Raw genomic sequence first — 27,134 nt, 5'->3', positions numbered from 1 at the left:
TGCCTAGCCAAGCGGAGGGCTGCCGGGCTTGGTTTTCAAGCTTTAGCTACAAGGATATTTAAGCTGATAAAATCTTGAGATGTAATGAGTCGAACAGACAACAGCCTGGCAGATGTGGCTGGGATGAGACCTGCCTCCTTCCTACCCCTGCACCTGACCTCGTAAGGGAGAGATTCCCAGCAGCTCCCAGGCTCTGAGCGGCCACCCAGAGAACACCGCTGCAGCAGCCGGTGAGGGAGGGGAGGGTGTTCAAAGGCAGGGTTGTAGTGCTCAGGGAGACTAGTTCTGAGAAAGATAAGCAGCAGGAGGCTTTCGAAAATGGTAGAAAGGAGAGACGGGGGGAGGTACAGGCCGGAGAGGAGCCTGGGAGGACCAGAGGGTTCGAGAGCCTGGTACAGCTGGAACAGGTGATACAGGTGAACTCCATCTTAATTAGGGACTAGAGAAAGGGGACCAGCCAGAGAGAGAGCACAAGGGGGAGAACCAAGGGACTTTGCAGACTTGTGACTTAGGAATCCTGGTGCTGGGTGCGGTAGCACCTCAGTTACGACAGAGGGAAGACAGAGCAGGACAGAGGGGAAGCCAGGACCTGCCTCTGAATCTCTGCACAATGCAGAGCCTACGGGCATGGTGGGGTAATAAGGAGGCAATGACTGATTGTCCTCATTGAGAAACTAATCTTGTTCAGTGCAGGGGTGGGGGAATTACGGAGCTAAGTGCTGACAGGGCCGGAGTGGAGCCGATCCAAGCTTGCTTTGTTGGAGGCCGTGCAATTTGGATAAATATTTCTGGAAAGCAATTTGCATACCATCAGGTCACAAAAATGTTCAAACCACTTGACCCTGTAATTCTATGTAGGAATTTGCCCTAGGGAAATAGTTCAAAAGAATGAAATGTTTGTGTTTATCCATCCAAATGTTAATATATTAAGCAGTTAATTAGACGTTATGCATTTGTACTACATACATTCCAGGAACTTGGTGAGTACGTGTTCAGTGGGGCCATGTTTACAATAGTCAAACATAGTAAACAACCTGAAGCCACAATGGTTTAATACAGTCTTGAGACAATCACGCGATAGGCGATTGTGCTTGAATGCTCTGGACACAATCAGAATGCAGAACAGCCTGCTTGCTGCTGTGGTTTAGCACGCACTCTCACGAGTTTGCCGTCTGGGCTTGAGTTCTGACTGTGCCGTGCCCTGCACTGCCTCATGTGAAAAGTTCACTAGCACCTGTAAGGCTCAGAGTCTTTCATAGTGAAGAGTGCATGACAGTGCTACCAATTCATGGGCTTGCTGTCCAGAAGAAATGACAAAAAGGTGTGCAAAGAGTATGACAGGACTCCTGAGCACACAAGTGCTAAGAGAAAGCCGGCTGTTATTTTAAATACTGTATATTAAAATGTGGACCAATAAAAAAAGACTAACAGAGACTGCCTCAAACTTACAGCCCCCCACATTTGTAGACCTGGAAATACTGTAATCAGTATTCCATGTTCTGTTGGTATTATTGTGCTAAAAGCTTTAGAATCATGAGTGACGCTGAAGAACCAAGAAATAGGCAAAGTGCTTTTGCTCTCCAGTTAATTCAGGGAAAGTCAGAATGATGAGCAGATCCCGTTTCATCTCTTCCCAGCGGTGTTTGGCCAGCGCTTGGATGAGACTGTAGCCTATGAACAGAAGTTCGGCCCCCACTTGGTACCCATCCTGGTGGAGAAGTGTGCGGAGTTCATCCTGGAGTACGGCATGAATGAAGAGGGCATCTTCCGCCTGCCCGGGCAGGACAACCTGGTGAAGCAGCTGAGAGATGCTTTTGATGCCGGGGAACGGCCCTCCTTTGACAGGTATGCTGTTCTCACTGAAGAGTTGTGTGTCTGCCTTTCTCTCCACCTGGCTCACCTGAGAGGACCTCTCTGCCTGCAATGAGCTGTGGTACCGCCACAAATGCTCCCAAGAGCCCTGGCTTGTGTCTGAAAGAGTCTTTATTCTACTCACAATTCAGAATTTGAAACCTAGAGCACAGTTAGGAGTAGGCTGCTGCTTATGAGAAACATGACGTGAGCTGAAACTAAAACCTTACTGGGCAGATTCCAGTGATATTTAGGATGTAGCAGAAGGGAGAGTTGGGAGAAAACTGGAGTCCAGCTTCAGGCCTACCCTCTGGTCAGATGAGACACTTGGAAGAGCTGAGCTGGCTGCACAAACACGTGGTGTGAGGGAGACTGCACGTGTTTACATCCAAGGGCACCGGTGGTTCTGCTCAGCTTTCGAGAAGTGGGCAGAAACAGGATTTCTTGTAAGTTTCCAAGCCCACAGTACTGCGTGATCCTGAGCTTTCTGGAGGGAGTGCATACTGCTCAGCAGGAACCTGGTGCTCTCCCGAGTCTCCTGTGTGGAGCTTGCTCTTCCCTAGTGGGGGCCTATCAGATACAGTGATAGTTCTTCCCATCATTCCCCTCCCCCTCCCCCCTCCAGCCTCCTAGCAGAGGGTTCTTTCCCGGCCATGCAGCCCCTGTAATCCCCACCCCAACACTGTGCATCCCATGCCTGTTGTGCAGTGTTCTCCATGGTTACCTCCATGTACCTGTCCTCTGGGCATAAGATTCATTGTTCTTCCTAAATCATTAGCCTATAAATGAAGACTTAGTAGCAGGGGCCTGAGCTCTCTCAGGTTTTCCCCAGAGCTTATTTAAGATGGAGGATAGGGCTGACCCTGGGAAGATTGTGAAGACCCCAGGGCCAGGCTGGTGTGCAGAGCCTCATTGCTCCTCTTCCTCATTCCACTCCCTGATCTCCCATCTGCCCATTCCTCCTCCAAAGCATTTCTGAGGTCCATCTGTTTTTCTCCAGTCTCACAGCCACAACCTGTGCTTGGACTAACATACAGCTATCTTTCCTGTCCCTTAGCATGGCAAAGCTTAATTTACCAAAGGAGCTATATATTAACACACCAGAGCAGTGGTGGTGAACCTATGGCACGCATGCCACAGTGGGCTGTTTGTATTGTTGAAAGCTCTAAAAGGTTCGCCATCACTGCACTAGGGTCTGCTAGGGAAGCAATGGGTGGGGTTGTTACTGGAGCAACAGCAGGTTGTGGGCATCAAATTTATAGGTCTTTCAGCAGCACAATCAATTAAATTTCGTGTGTGGGTACCTATTCTGTTATGTCCACCACCTTTATATTCAGTTTTCTTTTCCAATTTTTAAGTGGTTTTGAGTTGGTCAAAAGATGCAGGTGGATTGTTGTTAAGACAACGCAAATAGCAAACTGAAAGGAAAGACGTGTCTGCTGGGATTTGCCCAATAACTGCCTTAGGCTTTAGCGTGGGCGCCATGGAGTCAACATGGGTGGTGGTGCCAAGTCTTTGATTCCCGTAAAATTCTTGGGGCTAGACGGAGGCAAGTTGCCACTCCTTGTCATGACAGCTCTACCTCTAGAACTGAGAGATAGAAGGGTCACCTGAGTCATCAGGTCCTCCCTGGGCTGCCTTGTGTGTCCTGTGACAAGAGGACAGGTCAGATTCCGACATACCTAGAGTTCAAGGCTTCCTCTAAGAGCATGTTCTAGGTTAAGAGAATTTCTTTTCTACCTACAGTTCTGGGTATAGCATCCCATAGTCTTTCACTATGGGCATGGCTATGGAGTCAGCAGAATTCACCTCCATGCCCATCCTTCCATTTCTTTCCTTTTAGGATGTGTTATGAATGCCTAATATCACATTGAACTGCAGATTTTAAAGATCATTTTCATACCCATTTTTCTGATTTAACCCCCAAGATAAACCTGAAGAACAAACAAGGCTATTAAAATTTTTTCTGTTGTTGTTGTTGCCAGGAATCGAATTCATGACCTCAGGCTTGCTGGGCAAGCGCTTATGCCGCTGAGCTATATCCCCAGCCCTTTTTCTTTTTTTAAATTAAATTCTTCTGTATTTATTTATTTGGTACCAGGAATCAAACTCAGGACTTTGTGCTTGCCAGGCAGGCGCTTGTACCGCTGAGCTATATCCCTGGCCAAGGCTATTAAGATTCTACAGGTGATGAATCAGGCTTAGAATCTGACAGAGGGTCAGGCAGCTTGTTCCTGGACCATAAAGGTCTGCTAACCCTGAGCCACTCAGGACGCCACCTTCCCTCCGTTTCCCTTTCCTCCTGCTCTGTTCCAGCCCCAACCCCCACTGTGTCCCACCCCTCACTACACACATATAGTTCAGGTACTACAGTCCCAAGCATGACCCATTCCTCTCCTACTCCATGCCAGACTCACTCTCAGGAGACCATCCAAGACTGGTCTCTTTTACTTTCAAGGCCCCTTGCCAGTTTTGTTGATCTCTCTTCAGTTGGTTTTGTTAAATTTTACTGTGTTTGCAGTTTCTTCCCCCTCCCATTTTCTTAGACATGTATGAGTGGCAAGGGGGATTGGGAGGGCTAGGAGCCCCTTCGTAGTACTCACCACATCAGATCAGTGAGTGTTCTCCTACGTCCTCCATATTGGCCTTGACTCATTTCCATTGTAAGAGCCACCCTGCTCCCTCCCACCTCACTCGAAAGCAAAGAATCAGGAGTGCTTGTTGGTGAGACGCTAGCACCGGTGTATCTGGGTGTTGTTAAACACAGAAATGTAAATTTGAAATTTCCTTCCTAGCAGGCTGGATATTGCCTGATGGCAAAGTTAATGCACTTTCCATCCTGTGCGCGGTGGGTGAGCAGACATGCCACATAGTAAGCATCAGTGAGCCAAGGCAAGGGCTGGCAGAGCCATCAAGGGCTCCTGGGAATCTCTGGTGCATCTACTGTTGAACCCAGAAGGCGCCTGGCTCCTGACTTGGTTCTAGTGCTTGATTTAAAAAAAAAAAAATCATGATTTTGGTGCGAGGTTGGAGGAACAGCCACGTCAGGAAACATGATGCTGGAAACTTAGGCCACAGAAGAATAGTATGATGAGGCACAGACATTAAAGCAAAAAGGCCCAGAAATAACCATATAAATGCCGTTGTTTTAAGTGCTAAAAGGTGAAAATTAGAAAGTACTACAAGAACTTAGATGGGGAAATTTGACACCGTGTGGTGGGTTTAGAGAGGCTCCAAGAAAATTATATTTATGCTGAAACCTTATAAAGAAAACTGAGGAATCAGCCAGGCCAAACAGTGGACATGCTTTATCAGCATCATCGTTGTGTGGTAAAATGAATTGGGTTCTCTGATGATTTCAAAGTCCTAAGACAATAAATATAGCCAGTCGTACCCTCTGGTTATAACTTTTGACTGTCCATCTTCTATCTGCATATAGTCTCTTTCTTGTTTTCAGCTTTGGATGTTTTTGTCGTCTTTAGTTTCCTCTGGGCAAATTATTTGTCTTTTCATTTTTTTTTTTGTTTGTTTGTTTGTTTTTTTGTTTTTTTTGGTTTTTCTCCGGTACCGCGGGAACCGAACTCACGACCTTGCGCTTGTCAGGCAGGCGCTTTTGCCGCTGAGCTAAATCCCCAGCCCCTGTCTTTTCATTGTTGAATCTTCAAAAGATTCCATTTTTTGATGTATCATTTATACTGTTTTTCTCACTTCAAATTCTTTGTTTTCTTCACTCATTCTGTGGGTGTGTTTTATGTGCTTGAGGTTATGCCCAGCAGTGAACGCCCATCCATGACTAGGACGTTGAGGGCAGAACACCAGCTCGCAGACTGGGGCGGGATCCTGGTGAAAGGCAGCAGCCTTCTGAAATAGGGTGGTGAAAGGGAGGGAGAGGCTTAGAGGAGTCACAGGATAACAGAAGTGGGTGTGGGAGAGTCGCTGGCTGTGGGGTGAAGGAGAACCCCCAGTCAAAGCGGAGGCCCCAGGCTGGATAAAGGCCCGGAGAGACTGCAGCACTGGGACATCAGGAGAATGGGACTTCAGGACCCTCACAGAATGTGGCTCCTGCAAATTGCCAGCTCACGTCTCTCTCTCTCTTTTTTGGAACTTCTCACCATGTTTTGACAGAAGCACTTTCCCAAGCCTGGCTTTGCCCAGGGATATTTTTAGACAGTGACTCAGCAGGATAGAATTTTTCAGAATCTTTATGTTAAGAGAATGGTCCCAGCCCCAGATTTCCTGAGGGCAGTACAGTGTAGACAGAGCTCTGTGCCAGCTCTGTGTCTCCTTTGGAGGTAGAAAGTTCACACACATGCTGCAAAGCAAAAGCTTTTTGGAAGATAGTACCAAGAACTGGCTATCAAAAGGAAAAAGCAAAAAGGAAAAAAATGTGTACAAAACTCCAAGAGTGAGCCTTACAACAATTTCTGGTATTCTTGTTTCTGTTGTCTCAAATACCTACCTTCCTGCTCCTCTCCAAACCCACCCTTCCTTCCCTCCTCCTGGGCTGCATCCACTCAGCCTATTCTATGATTCTCCATTCCTGAGGCCAAAGGCATACTCGGGTTGTCTGCGCCTCTGGCCACATCACAGCTTTCTAAGACACCCCAGGGAGGCCTCATGAAAATGCCACTTGTTAAGTGACACATGACAGTATACGGTAAATGCAGGTTTATTTTCTCTTACTGTACTGCAAAGAAATGAAATAGCTGTGTTAAGTTAGGGGTGAGCAAACTTTCCTTAACGGGTCACCTATTAAATATGTGGGCTTTATAGGATAGAGGGTCATCGCCACATCTTCTGTACCATTCTCTTAGTGTTTGGAAACAAAGATGCACATAGATGAATGAATGTGGCTGTGTTCTTCTTAAATTTTAGTTATGGACACTGAAATTTGAATTTCATATTATTTTTATATATCATGAGAGTGTTTTCTTTTGAGTTCCTCTGTAACACTTTTGTAAAACTTTTGTAACACTCGGTAACACTGTCTGTAAAAATCATTTTCAGCATGCAGGCTATACAAACGCAGGGGCTGGGCTGGATCTGGGCCGGATCTGGGCCAGATTTGCCTCCTGGCTGTGGTTGCCAAGCCTCGTTATTGCCCGGGAAAGCTGCACTACAAAGCCTGTGTCTTCTTCAGTTCATCAATCACCTCAATGTTGTCTCAGTTCTGGGAGCAGGGTCACCCCTCCCCACTCTCTAGGCTGACAGATGTGCTCCCTGTCATCCTTGTCATCCCTCTCACTTTCCGGATCTCAGCGGAGGTACTACTTCATCTGAGGAGTCACCTGTAGCTCAGCTCTGGCTCAGGTGATTCTTTACACTTCCATGCCTGATCTACTTCCCGAGTCCAGACATTTTCTGAATCTGGCACTTCCTGTATCATGGTACTATCCACACAGTACGATAAGGACTGAAAGCACTGTCATCCCTCCCTCCCCTCCAGCTCTGTGGCCCAGTGAGGCCAGGGTCCCCTGGGCTTATTACTGAATCTCAGTGCTCGACAAGCTCAAAACAGAACAAAACAAAACTGAGACTATCTTAGTGCTTATTGATTGAATGAATTATTGAGGAAATATATGAATGAATCTTCAAAGTATCTGAAGCACTCTGGGAGATGAAGGAGATCAATAGACCAAGGATATAAAAAAGTTAACACATGAAAACTTAGAAACCAGTTCGATGATATTGTAGATTACTAAATCACTTGAAGAAAGAAGAAAGATAAAATGGTTAAAGAAGGTTTAATGAAAAAGTGGGCCTTGAATTTACCTTGGAGGAAGATAGATGGAATAAGTAGAGGGAAAAAGTGTTCAGGGTTGTTACTATAGAAAGAAGAATTAGCAAGAATGCTTAGGTCTGATTCTTCTCTATCAGACTCCTCTCCTTGGCAGTACTACCTCTGGAACCCATGGTTTTACTGAGTGGACTACCAGGGGGTGGGAGGAGATCTGGAGTTTCCTCGGTAAAGAACATTGCTTATTTTCTTCCAGAGACACAGATGTGCACACCGTGGCTTCTCTGTTAAAGCTCTATCTCCGAGACCTCCCAGAGCCTGTGGTTCCCTGGAGCCAGTATGAAGGGTTCCTGCTTTGTGGGCAGCTCATGAATGCAGATGAGGCAAAGGTTGGTGTCTCTTTTGTTAGTTGTCTTGCTTTAGAGCAAGTGATGGGTTTCTTGAACAGTCTTGTGGTAGGAGACAGGGGATCAGGGTCCCCCACACCCTTTGGTGAAATACTTTGTCAAGCTGGGGCTTCCTCAGCAACAGAGGGCAGATGACACCAATCATGGTGATTTCATGGGATATCATAATCCAATAAGGAAATGGACCACAATCAAATGTCTCAGAATTGCTTATAAAATGAGAATAGGAGGATACTTCTGAGAAGTCTTTCAAGCACTGTTACCGTCTGAGACATACTGGGACACAAGGACAGGCTAAACAAACAAGCTGGAAGGCAGACGTGGAGTTGAACTGTTTAAGCTCTGTGATGGCCAGTACATGTCAGTAGATTCTAAGAGTGCATTTGCCAGTGAGAAGGACAAGGAGGTTTCTTTTGATCTTTTCAGCCACAGCTGCCTGTAGAGTGTATAATCACCACCTGCCATATCATGCCTGTGAGAGTACACAAGTTCACCAGCAGGATTTCCAACCTATGTAAGTTGTTTCCAGAGACGCCAGACAGGCAGCATCATACGCTAGAGTCATATTAATAGACCAACCAACCAACCAACCAAAGAATTTGATAAACGCCAACTAACAACAGTAAAACTTTCATTGTTTTTAACCAACATATTTAATACCAAATGTTTCATGTATATATTCAGTCTATACCATTAATATTGGGGAGTCTAACTCTCCCCTTTAGGTAGGTTGGCTTTTATCATGACTTATAGTAAATATTCTCTCTGGCAAAGTGGTGCATAGAAAAAGCTACAATGAAGATCAGGATTTATCTTTGATTCTTTTATTAGGCAAATTACATATCTTTTATGAGATTCAGTTTATTCAGTTTGACCGTTAGAACTTTCCACAATGATGGAACTTTTATGTTATGCATCTGCATTGTCCATATGCTAACCATTAACTATGTATAGCTATTAGGCCCTCAAACTATGGCTAGGGCACCTGAGGAATGAAATTCTTGATTTTAGTTTATTTAAATTTAAAAACCAGCAGGTACCAAGTAGTTCCTGTGGACAGCAAGATTTAGATGATTTTCATAATATCTATACCCAAGATTATAGGAAGTCAAGGGTGGTGATCAAAGTGAGTGATTTTTTTAAAAATGTTGGTATAGAGGGAGGTTTAGACTTTGCTCTACTTCAGAATTTTTTATACAGTCTGCTTAACAGAATATTTATTTTATATGAGTGAAGAATGACTGCCTTACACCTGTGAAAACACAAATGTGAGATTTTCCTTCCTGACTGACAGTGTGGAAACTCATGATTTGAGTAGATCCTGGCACAATAAAAAGACTATTTTACTTTTTCAAAATTAGGACAAGAAGAAAACAATAATGGGGTAGCCCTCATGCTGCAGCTATCAAAGCTGTTTTCCAAACAAAAATTGTGAAGTACTAGATCACATGATCAGATGTAAGATGTTTCAAAGATGCCTTATGAATTTGGTGGGGTGAAGGAGAAGAGGATGTGAAAAGAATTAATTCATGTTGGGATATCAGTTCACCTTTATGAAAGCAATAAAATGTTATGGAATAAATGTTAAAATTTGACTAACAAGACAACCATTCAGCTGGCATCTGTTTTATCTCTCAGTTCTTGGGAGAATCAAGAGGCCACTTGGAGTTCTGACAATTTCTCATGTTAGACTTGCTTCTCCCAGCCACTCCCAGTCTCAACATATTTGAGAGTTTCTATGCGTAGAGCAACACTAGCAGGACAGAGGGACCCTGGTCTTTCTCACTGGTGAAAATATGACAGAGGTGATCGCTGGGAGAGGGGAGTCCATAGCAACTTTTGCAAAGAAATCACTCAAGTCCGCTAAAGACGAGAGATCTCATCATGGAGCAGCACTCTGGATGGGAGGGTCTACACCATGGTGTTGTATGAGAGCTGAGAAACCTTCAGGGAATGCTTTCTCCAGGAGACCAGAGCATGTTTATGATGCAGGGCTTCCCACGTCTGAGGGAGGCCCACAGACCTTACCTGAGCTTGTGCACCACCAGAAGAAAGGCCATGGCTGTGGCTGAGAAGAGCAAAGAGCCTCCTGTCTCTCCTCATGCTGGGACACGCACTCCTTGACTGACCCACCTGACATCCAGGACTATCACAAAACTTGAAGAGCCCAATCTTACACCTTCCTACAGCTTGGTCAGCCTGTCTTTTGTCCTAGCAGGTCTCAACAGGGCCACAGTGTTTGAAAGTCTTCTCAGAAGTATCTTCCCTTCTTCACCACTTTAGACATGATTCTGAGGTATTGATTGTGGTCTAGTTCTTTGGTGGATCATCACATCTCAAGCAACCATTAAGTGAATAATTAGTATGTGTGTGAGTTGTCCAATAGTCAATGACTATAATAGTTAAGTTAGATGAGGAGTGGGATGGAGTGAGATAATTAAAGCCAAATCTAAAAATTACACTGCACCAAAACTATGGCCTTCTCTGTACTATTCTTCAAACTTTCTGAGAATTTATAGAGTTCAAAGTAATTCTTCAAAACTACTCACAAAACCATAAGATCAGGAGTGATTGCCAAGATGTGATTGCCAAAGTGGTGTTTCCGTGCAGAGACACCAGTTACGTGGCCAGCTCTCATTGCTGGCAAGTGGTCAGTCTGGCTTACCAGTGTTAAAATGTTCTTCCTAGGCTCAGCAGGAGTTGATAAAGCAGCTCTCCATCCTTCCTCGGAACAACTACAGCCTCCTGAGCTACATCTGCCGGTAAGAGTTCTTGGTGTCAATGCTACACTTTTCAACCACATCAGAAAGAGGCCCGCAGTTAGAAGAGGAGGGACTTAAATTTGGCATCACAGATATTTTAGCTGAGAACTTTGGAAAGTTAACTCTATTCACATAGTGGAGCACAGAGACTGACATTCATTCACAGAGATTGAGATTCCACGAGACAATGTCCAAGACCCCTAAAAACACAAAACAAACATGTTCCCACCTCTGCTGTAGTGCTGTCCAAGTCCTGGCAGTGCCGCAGAACCCTGACTCCTTCTGTTTCTAGAATTTTCTCTGGCTTCCTGATGCTGGATCACAACTTAGTGACCCAGAGACATTCATTTTGGGACACCCCTTTTGTTCTCCTTCAGTCCTTTCTGGGAACCCGCCAGATACCATTTCTGTAACAACATCTAGTTTGTGAATAGATCCAGATCTGCCAGGTTGGGAACCTGAGTCTTTGTCACAGATAGACCTTAATGTTGACTTTTATAAATTAAAAATGCAGCTTCCATATAGTAAGAATGATACTTTCTTACTTTAGGAAAAAAGGAAGATACAGCAAACTATAAATAAGAAATAAAAATTACTCAAAACCCATTGTCCGGCAACAACAACACCTGGGCTTATATCTTTCTGGGTGTTTCTCTCCATTTTTAGACCCAGTTGAAATTTTACTATATATATTATATTTACCCAGATACACATATGGTTTAATCTCACTTTTTTGGCTTGCAGTTATATTGTGTTTCATTTATGTTGTAAAATAGGATTATAAATGACTCTGTAAGATTTTATAATGTTTCATCACTTGGGTACCTCACCCTTTATTTAATATTATCTCCATATTTTCAATTTCATGTTGCTTCAATCTATCCATACCCATGCTCAGTTTTCTTTTTACAAGTGATTCTGAGAGTTTCAGGTCCCAAATGAATGGAAGTATAATAAAAACTGATTGTTAATTATTGAGTACCTGAGAGTTAGAGGCGCATGGTGCTCTCGTCGGAGGATGGGAGTGAGGCGGTTCCATGGATTCCCCATCTCTGAGACCTTCTCACTGATTGAGCTTTCCTCTCTGGAGATGAGTGTGGGGTGGCTGCTGACAGGTGGGAGATAATAGCAGGGCAAGGGGGCAGTCAAATACCCTTGTTGGTCCTTCTAGTCATCTCTTAGCCCCCTGAGCTGGATCCAGTCACACGCTTATGTGATTCTCCACCACAGGCCCCACCCTGCCCCAGGTACGTAGTCCCTCATGATTTCTCCTTCTTTAATGATCTTGGATCCTTCAGGTCGAAGCTAAAGCCTTGTGAGCAGAACAGGCTGGTTTTATTCTGGATACAGGAAGGAAGAGTTGGAATCCAACAAGTGCCTCTTTGGTACCTAGAAGTACTTCTCTTGGCAACTTCCTGTTTTCCACTATGGGATTTCTTGGCTGCCCACAGGTTTCTACACGAAATCCAGCTGAACTGTGCTGTTAACAAGATGAGTGTGGACAACCTGGCTACTGTAATTGGTGTGAATCTCATCAGGTCAAAGATCGAGGACCCTGCTGTGATCATGAGAGGTACGTCAGGCTGGTCCTGCAGTGAACGCATGCACAGAGAAAGGAACAGCAACACTGCTCCTCATGTTTGCACCCCGCTCTGCAGTTCACAAACCATGTTCAGCTGATTATCTTGTCTGAATTGTATTAAAAGTGCTATGAGGTAGACAGAGCTAGAATTAGATCAATTTTCCAGGTCACAGTAGAGAGACAGAGAGAGGTCAAGGATTTGCTCAATGGTTATCTTGCACAGTGGGCTACCATGGAATGCTTCCTAGTCTTTTATTACTTTTCTATACCCTGAGCCAGAGAGGGAAAACAAGGTTTCATTTTATAAGCTATCTCACCAAAAGGCTGCTGTAATGCTGGCCTGAGAAAGTTCCGAGTGTGTTTGCTCAATAAGCAAAAGTCTTGGCATAGAATACCGATGTCTGCTGTGGGTGTGAGGAGGCGGTATGCATGACGTATATTTGCTCTGTGTCCAGTAAGAAACCAGGTGTCATATTGAGGGCAACAGCCAGAAAGAAAGATGTCTTCCTTTTCTCTCCTGTTATACTGCCTACTTTTCTGGTTAAAAACTGACCCAATGTAATATAGGCTGCAAAGAACTTCAAAAAGCCCCCTCTTCTACCCTACTTCCACGTTTTCTTCTAGCCCACCATTTTCATCATAATCTACCACTGAAAGTAATTAAAAAGGGACTTGTGAAGAACAAAATGAGTTCTTTAGGCTCTATGGCTTCAGGGCCAAATTTGGATACATAATGTTGGTGGGAAATTTTGAAGGCTTACTGCTTCCTATCCCATGATCCAGCACTACAAAGCTCTCTCTCTTGTTCTTTCAGGGACTCCTCAGATCCAAAGAGTGATGACCATGATGATCAGAGATCATGAAGTCCTCTTCCCCAAGTCCAAGGACACACCCCTATCGCCCCCTGCCCAGAAAAATGACCCCAAGAAACTCCCGGTGCCCCGAAGCTCTGTGGGCTGGGATGCCACTGAAGACCCCTCCATTTCTAGGACAGACAACTTCAGTAACACGGTAAGACCCAGACAGCCTTTCTGCCTCCCTGGACTCTTCCTTTGTTCCAAAGCATTTCAAGTAAGAGCTGCTCTGGGTGAGTTTGTGGTATGAGGGATGCTGTCATGACAGTGTCTATAGCTGGTGCAGGCCATGCGAGCACCTCTTGGCACCCTGGCCTCTTTCAAGGCCCAAGGTCTGTGGCCATCCTGGTGGTGGGCTTGTGACTGTGTGCCTATCCCCTGAAGGGTGGGCAATGGATCCTCTAGGAAACCTCTCTGAAAGAGAAACCTTTACAAATACTGCACAGTCCAGGGCAGTTCAGTGGGGAAAAATAGACACCACACTGTAAACGTTTCAGTAAGAGTTGTTGAAAATTCTGTGTGAAAGTCCAGAGGGAACTGGTTTCCTGCTAACCCTGAAACGTGATTCCTCGCTCAGAGTGTGTGGTATTTCGTGTAATATTTCTCATTCCCTGATAAGCCTGCTCAGCAGTGTCAGCCTCCTTGTCTGTACTGAGGAGCTGGAACTCACGTTCTCAGGATCCCAAAACTCTGCAGACTCCAAGATGTGGACTATTTGAGGGCAGTAATTTGTAAAGGTCAAAGATCTTTATGTATTTACAGAAACAACTATTTTTAAAAGAACATATGAACTTTATATGCAGCTTGATTCTTTATGTACGGCCAAGAAATGAATTTAAGATTCTGACTGACTACATAACTTAAATTACCTAAAGTACTATTAATCCTGCAGGTGAAAAATAAAAGCAGTAAGGGTAGTGATTGTGTTTTTTCTTACATGAGGTTTGTCTGGATATAACCAACTTACTAACATCCTAGAACTAAATTACAATTTCAAAATGCACATATTTCATGTAAGAAAACCATCTCAGCAGTCCCTGCGCAGAACCATTGCTGTGCCAATTTAAAAGGTTTCCACCATTCCTAATTTGCTAGGGGCAGCCACTGTGCCGGGAAATTTAAATATATCACCTTTAGAGTCTTCAGCATAACTTTGCAGGGCAGAAATTGTCATGTGCACATTTGATTGAAGAGCTGAGTCCAGAGAGGTTGATCAGCTTGCCCAGGGCAGAAGCGCTAGTGCGTCATAGGGTTGGGCTCAGTCTAGTTTCCACTTCAGGGCTTAGGTGTTTTTGAATCCAGAGAGTGGTGCTGAAGCAGGTGATCAGCTAGAAGGCAGAGAAAGCTTGAACTCTGATGCTCTTGCTTTTGTGTTTTGAATTCCCTCTCCTTCTCCTCCTCCCAGTCCCTCTCCTTCCTCCTCTCTCTCCAATTTAAAAATTTATGATATACACACATGATTCAAAAATGAAAAAGAAAAAGTTACACGTGGAGAAGTCCTGCTCCTATGCCTCTTGGCCTTAATTAATTTCTCATTTACTCTTCCAGTGTCCCTTCATGTAATGTCCATGCAAGAATGCATGAGTGCAAATATTACCTTACTTCCATTTTTCCACAAAATATAGTTTAATGCCTTTCTATCTTTCTTTCTTTCTTTCTTTCTTTCTTTCTTTCTTTCTTTCTTTCTTTCTTTCTTTCTTTCTCTCTGTATCTCTGTCTCTCTTTCTATTTTTCTCTGTCTCTCTCTTTCTCTCTCTCCACACACACACACATACATGTTACTCTGTATCTTGGAATTTTTAACCTCACAGTGTAACCTGGTGACTTTTTCACATCAACACTTAAGCATCCCTCTCACATAATCTCATGCTTTTGGCAGGTGTATACTGTTCCATTCTGTACATGTACCATATTATACTTAGCAGAACCCATACTTGAGCACTATTTGGGGGGGTACCAGAGATCAAACTCACAACCTTGGGCTTGCCAAGCAGGCACTTATGCCACTGAGCTGTATCCCCAGCCCAAAACCCATACTTGAGAAAGTTACTTTCAGTCTTTTGCACAAAGCAAAGGCTGCAATGAATAACTTTGACAATATGTCCTTTTGTGCCCAGGCAGATTTATGTCTGGTATAAATTCCCAGAAGTGGGATGGCTGGGTCAGAATGTAAGTAGACTTAAATATGTAATTTTGACAAAAGATATCAGCATTTGTTCTATCTTATACTTACAAAATGAGTAAGAATCCTATATCTCCACAGTTTCACCAACAGAGTGTGTTTTCTAATGTAGTGTTGGTGAAAGGCTGCCCATCTGATAGATGAGAAGTTGTATCTTAGTAATTTTAATTTTTGCCAGTACTGGAGATTGAACCCAGGGCTTTGTGCATGCGACCACTGAGCAAGTGCTCGCTCATTGAGCTACATCCTCAATTCTTATCAAATTTTACTTTGAGACAAAGTCTCACTAAGTTGTGCAGGGCAGCTTTGAACTTGTGGTCCTCCTCCCTCACCCTCCAGAGTAACAGGGATTATAAGTGTGTGCTACTGTCCTGGTTAGTAATCTTAATTTTGAACTTCTCCCATTCTGAGAAAGATTAAACATCTTTTTCAATGTGTGCAGGCCAGTTGTATTTTTTCCTGTGTTAACTGTCTAACTTTGTCCATTGGCTATATTTATATTGATTGTTGGACATTTTTCTTCTCCATTTTTATAAACTTCATATAACAGCAGCCAACAGAAGTATCCCCTTTTTATGTGATGGAGAGTTACCTGTATATGCACTGCAAATATTCGCCAGTTTATCATATGGTATTTGATGTACTATGTGGTGATTTGCTTATGTTTGTTCATTTTAATTTTGGAGGTCACGGAAATCCACACCAGTTAACTTCATTGTACTTTTCTTTATGGTTTCTGGATTTTGAGGCATAGTTGAAAAGATCTTTCATCCTAAGCTTATAAAAGAACCTTAGTTTAAGATCATTTAGCCACAAACAAGCAAATGATTTTAGTCAGCACTTTATCTCTAAAGCATGAATTAGTTCCTTAACTGCACCGTCCTTTTAAAAAATTACCAGGCAGATAATCAACCGAGCTAATAAATTAAGAGATGGTCTTCTTATGAAGAGTGTCACAAGTATGCAATCAGGGAGCATTTTCTTCCGGTTCTCTAATCCTTATGTTGGGGGCCGGGCACAAGGGTGAGAAAACTCATGTAATGACCATGGCCATTTCTTCTAGACAAGTGACTCCGATGCCACCAGCCCCACAGGATCACAGCCAAGTGACAGGCATCAGGACGAGGGCAGCAAGACCCCCAGTGAAAAGCCAGGAGACTGGAGGGTGCAGTCTCGGAAAAGGACTCAAACGCTCCCTAACCGGAAATGTTTCTTGACGTCAGCTTTTCCAAGTGCCAATAGCAACAAAGTGGAGATCTTTAAAAATGAATTTTGGTCACCTTCATCAGAGGCTAAGGCAGGGGAAGGACACAGGAGAACCATGTCTCAAGACTTGCGTCATCTTTCCGACTCCCAGCGGACTTCAACCTATGATAACGTCCCTGTGCAGCCGGGGTCCCGTGGGGATGAAGTGGGTATGCTCTCTTCCCCTACCTCTGACTCCAAGAGAGATGCTCTGGCTAGCACGGACTCTGAAATGAGGCCTGAAGGAAAAAATGCTGCAGAAGAGGAACTTGATTCTTTGCAGAAGATGGTTCAGGACCTACGGGAGCAAATAGAAACACAGAAGAAAACATATGAGGAACAGATTAAAAAGTAAGTAACATACACAGAGCCCCTGGGAAGCATTAGGCCTCCATCCTTCGAAGCCATCTGGATTGTTCTCATCTTTTAACAAGGTCACATTATAAGTTTTCCATGTAGGAAAAGTGGTGATATGGCTGCTGAGTCTAATAGGAAAGGGGTAAATGGGGTGATGGGATGACTAGGTTAGTGAAAACCCTACACTTTAATGGAGTTAGGAAAACTTAAATACCTAGCTTAAGTAGCTATAACAATTTCCTAACAGTGGTTCTTCATGGCCCATCATACTTTACTGAATTAAGAGAAAATATTTCACATTAATGTCATTCTTCAATTTCTGCAGATACTTTTGGAGTACCTCCTTCACACCAAGCACTATTCCAGGTACTGGGGAAGAGCACTGAGCAAGACAGCACTATAAGCATCATACTTATAGTGTCCTCTCTTCTAATAGGGCAACAGATAATAAAACGATGTGATGAAATATACATTATATCAAGTGGTGGAAATGGCCATAGAGAAAACAAGTAGGTCAAGAGGTTGGACAGCAAAACCACTTATTAGAAGTGTTAATAATAAATAGGGTGGTTAGGGAAAACCTCACTAGGAAGGCGGCATCTAAGGAAATGCCTGGAGGAGATGAGGGGATGAGTCAGATGGACAGGTGGAGAAAAGTACGCCAGGAAAAGAGAAGCCAAGGTGGGGAGGCTGTGAGAGGCTGTGTGCAGACCTGGGATATTTGTGCACGGGAGGAATGGAAGGGGCTGGAGCAGGGGGAGAGCAGCCTGTAGGAGACATGGGGCAGGAAGCTTTGCCAGCCACCGGAAAGCCTGACAGAGGTGGAAGCTTCCACCAGACCCGTGTGTCATCCAATCCCTGACTTCTCACCAAGACAAGCTACAGGGAGACAGAAAATGGGAGGCCAGTTAGACAGCAATTGTCACAGCAAATCTAATTCCTAAGATGAGTGCATAGGATTTTTTTCTTTCGGGTAGGTGAAGAATTCTCTTGGAGTCTTTTTATACTGCTGATTGGCCAGGAAATTGTTTGTTATGAGCAATAACCTTGCTCCATATTAGCTCACTTGAACATTAACCATAAGATTGTGAAATGTGCATTAATAGGTTTTTGTATTTATGGTCACTTCTTCGTGCATTAAGACTCAGATACTAAAGGGAAGAAAGCTGTGAGCCCTCATCCATGTGCCCTGCAGGGAGCTGTCTATATAGAAGCAAAATATAACTCCTTTGGCTAAGATTCTGAAATTGATCACTTGTAGAATTGCAAGTCTTCTGTGACATCTTGGCAGTGACCAAAACAGCCCAGAGAAGGCGGACTGTACTATGTACTGGTCAGCTTTCTGACTCCTGGACAAACTACCTACCACCTACAATTTATAGGAGGAGAGGTTTAATTTGACTATAATTTCAAAAGTTTCAGTCTGTGGCTGGCTGGATTCAGCTCAAAACATCGTGGTAGAAAGGAGTGGTGGAGCAAATCTGTTTAATTCATGGCAGCTGGAAAACACAGCATGGGAACATGCCAGAGATGAAAGAGCCAGGTACCATATATAGCACCCAAAGTCACACCTCCATGACCCATCCAGACACACTCAGAATGTGCTTTACAATTCCCCCTGCGCAGCTCTGGAGACAACCAAGTGGACAATCCAGCTTAACTACCACACACCTTAGCATGAGGGCCATTGGTAGAGAAGGATTAAAAAAACAGCTGCCACAGAGGTGGCTGATCCTTCTGAATAAGACAGAGTCCTGTGAATCCACCTATCAGGGGACTCCCAGCTTTTGCAGAGAGGGAACAGTGAACTGCTGGCAGTAGCTATTCTAAGCTTTGTGCTTCAGAGACATCTTATGGCACCTCTAGAGTAATCCTGTGAGACAGGAGAAGAAATGGGAGCTCAGGAAGCAGTGAAATATGCCAGAGGTTCATGTGACTGATCATTGGTGGAGTGGGATTCGAAAGCCGGGCTCCTGAGCCCGCTCAGATTCTACCTCTCCAGTGGAATCAGTGGTCAAGATCTCACTAGGATTTTCTCCAACTCAGAGGGTAGGCAGAACTTTGAGGAGAAAATGAAATTTGTAATGAAAGGGTCAAAATGAAATTTGTAATGAAAGGGTCAAAATGAATGAGACTAATTTTTCTGTAGGACAATAAAGGCAGGGGTAGGCAAGATTCCAAAGGAGGACTGTTACATGCAGAATGGGCCAAGGCCTTTGAAACCAGAAACCAAGGTGCAGGTTCAGGTGGAGCTCAGGTTTCCACAAGAACACAGGCAGGCTTTGTTCTACATGAACAAAGAGCCAATAGGCACTACCCTAAAGGATGAAATTTTGAATCCCTTCCAGTCACACCGTCTGAGTTTTTCACAACCATCGTCAGGTTCAAATGTCCCTTCTTTGTCTTAAAAATGGAATGCATACATCCACCTCTAAGGGTTAATTCGACATAGTCTGAGAAGAGGCACCTGGGACTATATTAAGATTATAGTCAGTTACAATGAAAATCCTGGGAAGCCAGAAAACCTACAGATCTTTGGCTTGGAGCTAACAAAACAGCGGCCTGGAGGTTCCCTTTGCTCCTCCAAATCTTGTTTCCACGGAGGACCTCAATAAAGAAAAGTTTTGATTTATGCTTTCCACTGGAACAGGGTGAAGAGGCATTGTGTGCACAGAAATATTTGGCATGAGGAATATGGACCGGGCCTCCACAGTTTTATTGAGCAAGACCCATACAAGGTGCCAAGAGTGGAAGCACCCATATATTAGAGTGGTCTCTTCATTCAAAGATTTTACTATCTGATTGAAGATACCAAACATAAACAAAAAGGAAAAACAGCATTACAATGATATCATAAGATATCACTTAGTTGAATGACAAAGAAAGGGCTCAGTCATACTCTGGTATTCAAGTTTCTGGGAAGTCCCCATGGGAGGAGGAACGTAAATGGAGGCACAGGTTGGTCTTCCCTCGCAGGTTTTGGAAAGGAAAAGGAACAGGGAGGTCCTGAGCAAAAGTTAAGGAGAGTGAAGGAAGGGCCTCACATTAAAGCTCTATTCTTTCATTCTTTTCTTCTTTTCCTTGCAGTCTTGAGAAGGAAAATTATGATGTCTGGGCTAAAGTGGTAAGACTCAATGAAGAGTTGGAGAAGGAAAAGAAGAAGTTCGCAGCTCTGGAAATTAGCCTTCGAAATGTGGAACGCTCCTGGGAGGATGTGGAGAGGAGGAACAAGGTTTTGGAAGAAGAAGTCAAGGAATTTGTCAAATCAATGAAGGAGCCTAAGAGTGATCCTTGAGGATCCTAGAAGTACCACAAGGACAGCCCAAGAAAAGCTTGACTTTCCTCCTTTTCTCAGTGGTGCGTACAACTGGAAAAGTAATTTAACTCCCTAAGAGGGAAAGGATATTTTAGGGGAAATGTCACATTGCACAATAAGTAAATCAATGGAGTTTGCAGGCAGATGAGGATGAGGAGGGACACATGTGGACACCCATGACCACTTGTCACTGAACTCAAAGGTGTTGTATTATTCTTCTGTGGCCTCGGGAAGAGCAGAATCAAACCTTCTGTGGTTAATAACTACTTCCAACAAAACGCATGAGACAGGTCCTATCTCAGGACTCAGGCAGAAAGCTGGCCCCAAGCTGAAGCTGGGTTGATACGTTAGTTTTTTATTTCAGCATGAGATAATTCATTCAGTCAGATGACTTCAAGATACCTTCAGGGCATGGGAAGAACATAGTATTCAGCTCTCCAAAGCTCATCCAGGAGGACTGTGATTGGGAAGCTGCTCCTGCTGGCGTGGGAGCCCTATTCTGCCATCCCTGACCCAATATACATTCTCTGGGGTTCTCAGACTTAATATTAGAGTAAGGTAAAGCAAGCAATAAACTGTATTTATAAAGATAAAATTGTATTCAAATAAAGTAATTTTGAAAACAAAAAGAAAGAGCAAGGCTGTTGCGAATTCATACAACATCTTTATACGAATTAGTAAATGATATCCTTTCCTCTGAGCAGTTGTACCTCTCAGGAGTCCGTGGCTTGGTGACCAGGACATGGGCTGTTCTCAAGCCCTCACCTGCCTTTCAGTATCCTCATCTATGTGCCAAGGTCCAGAACAAAGTCTTCCTGCTCTGATGTGATCTCCTTAGAGACTTGCAGGTTTACATAGTAAAAGTTATGAGAATAATATTTTTTTTTTCATTTGCCAAAATGCAAGTGATTTTACCTTGTAAAGCTACATTGGGCACGAGATGACGCCTGGGAGATGAATTTCCCAGCAGATGGCCCCCTTGCAGGAGATGGTGGTGGTGGGGTGAGGGGAAGATCTGGGACATTATTAGGAAAATCAATAAAATATTTGATTTCCTGAGATCTACTTGTTCTTTAATTATAGAGTCACAAAAATGGCAATCGTCATTGGACACCTAATCATTTCTTTGTTTTGAGACAGCATCTCGCTATGTAGTTCAGACTGGCTTTGAACTCATTATGTAGCCAAGGTTGACCTGGCCTTGAACTCACAGCCAATCCTCTTGCTTCAGCCTCCCAAGTACTGAGATTACAGACATGAGCCACCACATCCAGTTTACTGGACACCTAAGTTTAGTCGATGAGTAGCTGCAGTTACTTCTCCAAGCATATGTCCCTATCTTCTCCCAGATGTCTCATAGACTTGTTAGGTACAAAACAGGGTCGCGTATGGAAGTGATCACCATCACAGTTTCAGGCAAAATACCATATGTCTGACAGTGCAAAGAGGAGGCAGGAAAGTCTGTTTTGAGGCTGGTATTATAGGGCTTGCTAGGCCTGGCAGCTAGAGCTCAGGCCTACTGGGAGTGCTAACTTTGAATCCCAAGTTTTCTGGTCTGGTGATGCTTCTAACTCTATCCCTTCCTCCAGTGATATGAGAAGCAGAGCAGCCCTTCCAGCTTCAGAAGCACTGGGCAATCAGGCAAAGAATCTGGCTTTCTTAAGGTGCCATTCCTTGGTGATATGCTGCCCTCCATACTAGGATAACACACACACACAAAACCAGGGTTATTCCAAGTCACTTGCTCTTTGTGACTCTAAAAGGAATATCAGGAGTCTGATGCACTGTACTCAGTTCCTCAAAAGGATAAGCATGAGACACATGACAGGGTAGCTCTAGGCCTTGCCAGAGCTGAGGTCCAATTTCTAGAAGGTGGTACTGGAGACTAATCTATGTCAGATATTCTGTTGGACCCGGGAATTCTCACCTTTGTTTTCAAAACCATTGTGGTGGAGACCACTGTGAAGGGGCCCTGAGCAGGATTTAAATTAACCAATTGGCTTTCCATGCTTGCTTGTGCGTCTGTGCAAGGCCTAGGCCCCTTGTCTAGAGATGGGCACAAACTCATAGTAAATGAACCTCTGTGAGTCACTGGTCCTGGCTGAGGCTTGTAGTGGCCTGTGAAGCAGCGATGCCTCAAAGGACAACACAAGGCCACGGCTAAGGACAAAAGGACGACTGGCCCCAACCTCAATTAACTAGATAAAGACTAGCTGCAGGCATCTCACTCCTGGTGAAGGCCTTAACCGACACAACACAGTTCTCATAAATTAACATAATGTCTTACTTGGAGAAGTCCTTGAAGGGACTTCCAAATTCCCCCCAAGTTCTGCTCAGATTCCCACACTTTCTTCAGTATTTCCCCTCCTTTGTTTGATAACCAGATAAATACGGGCCACCCAGAGAAGTACTTTCTCAGCCCTGAGAATGTCATATTCTGTTAGAGGGTTTTGATATTCCTAGAGCCCTAAAATCATACCACTTCACTCTCTTATTTAAACCTTCGCTGTACCCTCTTTCGGGAGATTGCAGACCTGGTCAGTCGCAATAATTAAGTGATGATATTAACTTGTTACCGTTGCATGGACAGGACTGCACTAAATCTGCCTCCTTTTCAGCTTCTCCGCTCTGCCCACTCACGTGCAAAGCTCCTTGCCCTCTTCCCTGCTGCATTTCTTTCCCCTCAGAGTCTTGGAAATGATGCATCTCAGGACTCATTTCTCTGAAGTTTAAGGCAGACTTGGTGCTTTCCAGCAAGCTTATGTCATGCATGAGAAAGATTTGTACTAGGGAATTGTCTGGGATGATTCCCTCCAATAGATTTTTTTTAAGGGCTGAAAATACCAAGCGTGGCGTTGCAGCCCAGAGCCTGCCGCATAGGATGTAAGGAGTAAACACTGTTGCTGTTTTTAGGGGGGGTTTTTTGACCAACTTCCTTAAACTCTGTTCAAAAAGGAAGAAACAGGAAACTGAAGCAGCTGATGGCTACTGCGAGGGACAGGACAAGGAGTGCCGCAACAACTGCTGGCTGGGCTCCACAGGCTGGGAGGGGGACGATGTATGTGCATGGACATAGAGTAAACTTCCACATTCCACCACTTCCTGTGCAGATACCAGCAGCGAGCACGTCACGTGCTGGCTGGGGAGCGGAGAGAATGCGCCTGCAATTAAAACAGGCCGCCTTTACAAGAATCATATGGAATCCTTCATCCTGCCTGAGGAGGCTGGGAAGAAGGAGGCCTCCGGAATGGAACTGCTGCTGCGTCTGCCCATTTCGCATTTGGCCAGCAGTAGAAAGAACTGAAGCTGCAGGGCTTGTGGCCCAGAAGATTTTCCAGGGTAAACTCAGATAAAGAATGAACAGAATACCCACAAGGAGGTGTAACTACTCTATTTTCTCTGATGCTCGAAGACTGTCTTACAATCGTAGAGCGATAGAACTGGAAGACACTTTGAGTGTATGTAATCCAAACCGTTTATTTAATGGACAGGGAAATTGAGGCCCAAAGACATAAACTGAATGCTGGTGTTACGGCTAGTGCTCCCACAGCAATAAGAAAGAAGATTAAAGGAGACGATTTTCAAGGGGTCCTCTAGCTCACATTTCAGGGACTCATGATTCTTAGCTTCTTTCCAAGGGTTCTTTTTTTTTTTTTGGTTTTTCTCCGGTACCGGGAACTGAACTCATGACCTTGCACTTGCCAGGCAGGCGCTTTGCCACTGAGCTAAATCCCCAGCCCCTTTCCAAGGGTTCTTTCCCCAAAATTACAGTCAAAGTGCAAAACTCTCAGTCTCAAAGTACTGCCAGAGTTTAAAGCCAGCATCTGCTCATGAACCCAAGCAAGACCTGCCTAAGGAAATGCCATTGTTTCACTTGCTTTTTATCACCAACGCTGTGCTAAAGCAGTGGCTCTCAGTCTTGGTTACATAGTAGAGTTTTCTTAGGAACTTAAGTAAAATTCTGATGCTCAGATTCTACCCAATATCAGTTGAATCAGAATCTTGCAGGTGGGCCCTAAGAAGTGATTTTTTTTTAATTTCAGCTGATACTGATATATAACCAGATTTGTTTAACACTGTTCTAAAACAATTATTAAGTTTGGCTTGAGTCATGACTTATGATTATGTTAATCTACTTGCTTCCTTCAATCAACACAATTTAATCCTGATTACCCCTTTGTGATGGTTTATCGCATGCTTGTTCTTTTAGGATAAAGCATGCCTGAGAGATAAAAAGGGATTCCTTATATACCCATTTTGCACATGGTGAAAACTCACCCCAGAGAGATTTCAAAAAAAAATCTCACTATAACAGTAATTTAATCATGAACAAATCCAAAGATTTTGAGATCCTCTCAACTTAGTTGAAGGATTAACGTTCTCCCTAGGCAAAGGAAAGTAAGCACCTTGAGGGCTTGGTTTTAAGACTCCTGAGACTATCTGATTAAAACCATCTCCCTTTCAGACTCATAAAATCAAGAAATCGCTACTAGTAACCCTTAGGATATTAACCACAAATATGATTTTACTGGGGGAAAACTGGGAGGCTTTCTCAATTATTAATACTATCTTTATATTAGTTATGTGATTCCTAGCAGAGAGCTGTGTAATGAAGAAATGTGTGCCTGGCTGGATAAGATATGTTATGGCTCACGGGACAGAGCAAGGATATAGATGTGACCAAGGCATACTGCAATGTGGGGCGCGACCACCTGCGATGCAGGGAGGAATCAGTGACAGGGGAAAGGGGAATCCGGATTGCAGAGTAGAGAGGCCAGGTTGCTCCCAAGCATGCCTGATAGCTGGTTGAAGCTGGCACTTTGTTTTTGTTTTTTTTTTTTTTTTTTTTTTTTTTTTGGTTTTTCTCCGGTACCGGGAACCGAACTCACGACCTTGCGCTTGCCAGGCAGGCGCTTTGCCGCTGAGCTAAATCCCCAGCCCCAAAGCTGGCACTTTGGCTTCGCTTCTGCCCTCTGTTCTCCTCTATATTTATGACTTCAAAGGAGCTCACCATGCTAAATGCATCCTGGATTCCTTTGACACTGGTGCCAACATAACAGTAACTACCATTAAGAGCAGCAGGTATCTTTCGTTCCCCACCAAGATGTGTGCTGAGCATTTTATATATCATCCCCTTTAGCTCTCAAACCAACTTTTTTTTTTTACTGCAGCCAAACTTGTTTTGCTGAAGTTTTAATGCATCGGAGATAAGAACTGAAGTGAGCCTGTCCAGTCTGTGTGATGCTCTGTCGGCCATGCTTTCATGTAGGGAAGAGGTGCAACACCAAGACTATATTAGAGATGAAGAAATAAGATAAAATTTCCACATGCTACTACTTGGACTTTGTTTTTTGACACAAAGTCTTACTGTGTAATTCAGGCTGGCTTTGAACTCACTATATACCTAGGCTGGCCTGGAACTCACAGTGATCCTCCTGCCTCAGCCTCTTGAGTGCTGGGGTTACAGGCGTGTGCCACCACTCCCAGTGCATACTACTTGGGTCTTGAAAAGCCCATGTGTTGAAGGCCTCATCTCTAGCGTGTGGTACTACTGGGAGGTGATGGCACCTTTAACAAGTGGACATTAGTAGAAGAAGCCAGGTCGCTGGGGGCATGCCCCTGCTAGGAATATTGGAGCCATGGCACCACCACTTCCTTTCTCTGTTTTTGCTTCTCAGCCACTGAGGTGAGCAGTTTCCTCTATCATGTTCTCCGTTATAGTGAACAGTCTTACCGCAGGCCCAAAGCAACATGGCCAGATAACCATTGACTGAAATATCCAAAACCACAAGCCATACTGAAACATTCTTCTTTTTAAGTTGATGATCTCAGGTATTTTGTTATAGTAACACAAAACTGAAATATGAGGACATTCTCTTTTTAAAGAGAAGCCTGACAGGAGTTTAGGAAAGAACCACTACTTTTGCCATCTCTGACTTAGCATCAAGATGGACACACACAGACAGCAGAGGCCTTCCCACTGCCTCAAGCCACACCCACCTGCTTGCCCTGAGTGCTACAAGACTGAGTGTCTCCTGGGCATTCATCATCCCATGCGTCAGCACCACCCACAAAAGGCCTCTTGGGAATATTCTGGAATTGGGGTCTCCTTGGAGTCTCTGGCTCCATGTAGATAAGGGCTTCCATGTCAAACTCCCTCATCTACTCTCAACCCTTCTTTCCACTTAGAAAACTTCTCTACTTCTTCATAACTAGGAGGGCCCTCAAGTGGAGTGTCCTGGATAAGTCTGAAAGATGCATTGCCAGGGAGACCTCTAAAAGAGAGAAACACCTCTTCATGCTCCCTAATGTGAATGTTGTTGCAGCGTGGGAGGAAGTAGAGTCACACATATCCATCCCTTCTTCATTTTGAGATGTGTCAAGTAAAATCTAGGCTCTGTCCTTTAGGAGTTTACAGCATAAGACAGCCTGTCCCAACTGGAGGCTTGCAGCTTCCAGATGTAGTACACTGGAATGTCTTCAGCCTGCTTCACATGGTCCAGATGTTTTCAAAACACTCCTGGTAGACAAGCAAACAGAGGAAGCTTTGCCATGTGACAGCTTTGAAGCAAGGCCCGCTAATGATGCACTGACATGCACTTGCCCTCTGCTTCTTGTGTTTTATCATTCCTGACTTTCTGGAGAGGATACAAAGCCCTTGTTTTTCTTAGAAGCCACTCATTCCCAAGCTGTGAAGGAAGGCAATGGTTTTCATGCTGCTCTACTTTTAGGAAATGATCTGGGTGAGCTTATAGCCCAGCTCAACTGGTTTGGGGAAGGATACTAGACACATTCTGTGGGAACTTGAACCTGATCACTAAGAAGCAGGTGGTCTGGATTA

General features: G+C 44.1%; 1 protein-coding gene across 4 annotated transcripts in view; it reads left to right on the top strand.

Annotated features, from left to right (window-relative positions):
- The window catches only part of Arhgap25 (Rho GTPase activating protein 25), a 75,197-nt gene extending 54,275 nt beyond the window's left edge, over nt 1-20,922 (top strand). For all 4 annotated transcript variants that reach the window (XM_005385658.2, XM_005385657.2, XM_005385660.2 and 1 more), the window contains 7 exons: nt 1,638-1,845; nt 7,845-7,977; nt 10,684-10,757; nt 12,209-12,330; nt 13,154-13,350; nt 16,439-16,971; nt 20,065-20,922. In XM_005385658.2, the coding sequence (XP_005385715.1) occupies nt 1,638-1,845; nt 7,845-7,977; nt 10,684-10,757; nt 12,209-12,330; nt 13,154-13,350; nt 16,439-16,971; nt 20,065-20,272 (1,475 nt within the window). In that variant the 3' untranslated portion in view covers nt 20,273-20,922. The remainder of the gene's footprint in view (nt 1-1,637; nt 1,846-7,844; nt 7,978-10,683; nt 10,758-12,208; nt 12,331-13,153; nt 13,351-16,438; nt 16,972-20,064) is intronic.
- The last annotated feature ends 6,212 nt before the right edge of the window (nt 20,923-27,134 follow it).

Source organism: Chinchilla lanigera, unplaced genomic scaffold (assembly GCF_000276665.1).
Source record: "Chinchilla lanigera isolate Chin_1 unplaced genomic scaffold, ChiLan1.0 scaffold00023, whole genome shotgun sequence".
In the NCBI taxonomy this organism is placed as follows: Eukaryota; Metazoa; Chordata; class Mammalia; order Rodentia; family Chinchillidae; genus Chinchilla; species Chinchilla lanigera.
Note: the sequence above shows the minus strand (reverse complement) of the source record. Positions and strands in the feature narration are given on the sequence as shown.